Source organism: Olea europaea, unplaced genomic scaffold (assembly GCF_002742605.1).
Source record: "Olea europaea var. sylvestris unplaced genomic scaffold, O_europaea_v1 scaffold2062, whole genome shotgun sequence".
Classification (NCBI taxonomy): domain Eukaryota; kingdom Viridiplantae; phylum Streptophyta; class Magnoliopsida; order Lamiales; family Oleaceae; genus Olea; species Olea europaea.
In genome coordinates this window covers 28,043-31,274 of record NW_019238535.1, presented here as the reverse complement: position 1 = coordinate 31,274, position 3,232 = coordinate 28,043, and the positions used below count along the sequence as shown (strand labels likewise).

Sequence of the window (3,232 nt, the reverse complement as noted above, 5' to 3'; positions counted from 1 at the left end):
GTATGAGGTGTCCGCTCATAGGGGTCAATCAGCCGTGTCTGTAGAGTGGGCGGACAGTTTGTTTCTTCTGAGTTGAATTGACATAAAGTTGATAAGTTATATCAACTAACCCCATGGAGACGTCAAATCAATTTAAACCTTAGGTGCAGGAAGGATCTTGGCACAAATCTCTTTCTGAAATTGACGGCAGATTTTCTAATCGGGGTCCACTTGACCTCGACTTCTGGGGGACGAGGTGCTTCGATAGGTCAGTAGTAGGAATCGCTATATCATTTCGAAAACACTTCGATCGGGTCGTTATGTGTTGCTGTACGTTCCGAGACGTATAAGATTGGAGCGTAACATAGGCGATGTTTTTCGTGCATATTTGGCAAAACTTAAATTACGATTAAAATTGATGAAAAAAAAAATTTCTTACTTTAACTATAACAAGAAGCAAGGGAATGAAAGACAAGAGGCATTAAATTTATTATTTTAAAAAAATTATCATTTAACAAGTTTGAAAGAATGAGGTGGTCAATCAAATTATTTAGAAGCAATATTTTTTTAATTAATTTTATATTTATGAGCTGGTGGAATGGTCTGATAAACAATGGGAGAGAAGATTCCAGCTTAACTCGTCGCCACGGGACACGTGTCAAGCAAAGGCGTGGTCAAGATAGCTATTTTTTCTGACTCGTTAAATTCAGTCCACGTTCATCAACGTGCACTATAATTGGCAAACGTTAATCCACATTTCACTGTCCAGAATTTCTGTTTAGAAACACGTTTGTATCATTACATTTATATCTCAAATAATTGCATTCGTTTTCTCAAATTAATATAAATTATTTTTAATTATGAATAATATTATTTAGCATCAATTATGCTAAATCGCCAATTTAAATGATAAGCACAATGAAAGATAACATTAAATTATTTATTTTATTATGCATCTTATTTAATATCATATTAGTACCATTTAGACGGATTGTTTTAACATTGATGATGCTAAGTACCATTACTCTTCTTATTATTGCTCATCTATTCATTGTAATTAAAATAAAATAAAAAATTATGGTGTAAAAATGAGATTAAATATTTGATCAGACGACCTTCATTTCAAAACATGTTAACAATATTTTTGGATGAAAATATGATTAAGTACACTATTTTTTATCAATGAAATATTAAAAATAAGAATTTGATTTAGAAAAAATTAAAAATATAAGTGTAATAAAGAATAAAGGTTAATTAGTGTAATTGAAATATGATGTGAATATCAAACGCAACCGGTAATATAAATGACCGGCTAATCCAGTTAGGCGGTTACCAGTGAATGTGAATATCCACATTCTCGACTCCTTCCAAGTTCTCTCTTCATTCCCAGCCCCATATAAATACCCCCTTTTCGTCGCCTAAACTTTCTCATCTGCCCTTTGTTTTTCTTGCAAGTACTAGCAATACCCTTCGGCTTATATATATATATGTCCGCTGCCGGCGACCTGGAATCTGAGAGCCTCCTCTCCTCCGCCTCTCCAGGCTTCCCCTGCCTCCATTTCTTCCGCTACCGCCCCCTCAGGTAATTAATTACTATACGCCGGAACATATACATATAAATTTCCAAATGCCGTCGCCGAAGATTAATCGGAAAGGAAGCAACGAGAAGAACAAGAAGGGAAGGTTATCTGAAAAGGCATCGTCGTTTCATGAGAAAAACGGCGGTGTAGTGGCGGAGATGCTACCGAGGCCAAGAACGGTGCCGGAGTTGTTGGTTAGGAAAAATGATATTGTGAGTTCAACTGAATTGGTGTTGGCGCAGGGAAAGCCGGCGCTGACGAAGCTGCTTCTTAATGTGACGATACAGAGGAGCCTTGGAGCCGTACAGGTGTTGATGTCGCCGGATGCAACCGTGGATCACTTGATTACGGCGGCTCTCCGGCAGTATGCAAAGGAAGGCCGGCGGCCTATTATCTCCTCCGCCGATTCATCTGGCTTCGATCTCCATTATTCACAGTTTAGCTTAGAAAGTAATGATTCTCTCGCTGTTTTTATTTACAGCCGTAGGATTTTCAATTTGTCTCTGAACCGCTTGATTTATGATTTGTTTCAACGAAAATGTCAACCATAAATTAGATTTAGGAAAATGCTATGTATACTTCTCATCATGAAGTACACATTACTCACATGGAGGGGTTCATGATTATTTTATTGTACGTGAATTCCCTCTATATGAGAATGTGTACAGTAGCATTATCCTTAAATTTATTATTGAAAATGAATGCCGTTTGTGAAGTTTTTTTAATCAAATGAAGAGTAATATAAATTTATAATATTAATCTACTGCGTTCTGGACACTTCTGGACACCTTTTTTCACACAAAGGGGGGCAGCCGGGATTCACTTTTTCTTCTCTCAAAAATCACACAATCATCATCAGATAGTGGCTAGGGTTATAACCAAATATATACTTCAGGGTCAGGCTTTAAGTTGGACCATTAAAGGGGTAAACGGACCAAAATTCAAGCCATCCATAAGAGAATACAATTGGGTCGGGTGTAGCTTATGCACTTGGTTGTTGGACTTATTTCATTCATCAGTCTATGCCTATGAAATAATATTAACCCACGTTAACATCATAGCCCGGGATTTATTGGGTATCAAAAACCCAACAACCACAAAAAACAAAAGCAAAGAAATTCACGAGCAATTAATTTTATATCATTCAAGTATTTCCATACCACATATATTGCTTTCTATATTAGAATTTATTGAATGAGAAACAATGTATTAAACTCCATGAAGGAGAAGATGAATTACACTCCATGAAAGGAGGAAATGAACAGCTCCATAAAAGGAGGAAGACACTCCATAATAGGAGGAAATGAAATCTCCATGGAAGGAGGGATTGGAGACTACAATCCAATCAATTAAAAAATGTGTACAAACTCTAGTAGTTATAGAGAAAATAACTAGCTAATTAGGAAGTCTCTAGAATCTACTGATGTGGATTTTACATTCTAACATTATGCTCGGGGGTGGGGGTGGGGGGGTCAAAATACCTCCTTTCTTAGAATCAATTATAAAGGACAATAGCCATATTTTATTTTATTTTTGCCAGAATTTTTGACTAAATATGGTAAACTTTAGTTATTTTCAACTTTGATTTACCCCAAAAAAAAAATTTCCCCCAAAAAAAAAAAAAAAAAAGGAAGAGGAGGTTGGTAACAACGAGTTCGATGTTAACTCAACTT

General features: G+C 36.1%; 1 protein-coding gene across 1 annotated transcript; it reads left to right on the top strand.

Moving 5' to 3' along the window:
- The first annotated feature begins 1,333 nt into the window (after positions 1 to 1,333).
- Positions 1,334 to 2,274, top strand: LOC111379920. The gene has a single exon (XM_023003366.1). It carries the CDS (start codon positions 1,607 to 1,609, stop codon positions 2,108 to 2,110), a length of 504 nt encoding a protein of 167 aa, XP_022859134.1. The 5' UTR covers positions 1,334 to 1,606; the 3' UTR covers positions 2,111 to 2,274.
- The last annotated feature ends 958 nt before the right edge of the window (positions 2,275 to 3,232 follow it).

Excerpts from the sequence above, each read along its gene's own strand:
- LOC111379920 (XM_023003366.1), top strand. The coding sequence starts at position 1,607 with ATGCCGTCGCCGAAGATTAATCGGAAAGGAAGCAACGAGAAGAACAAG.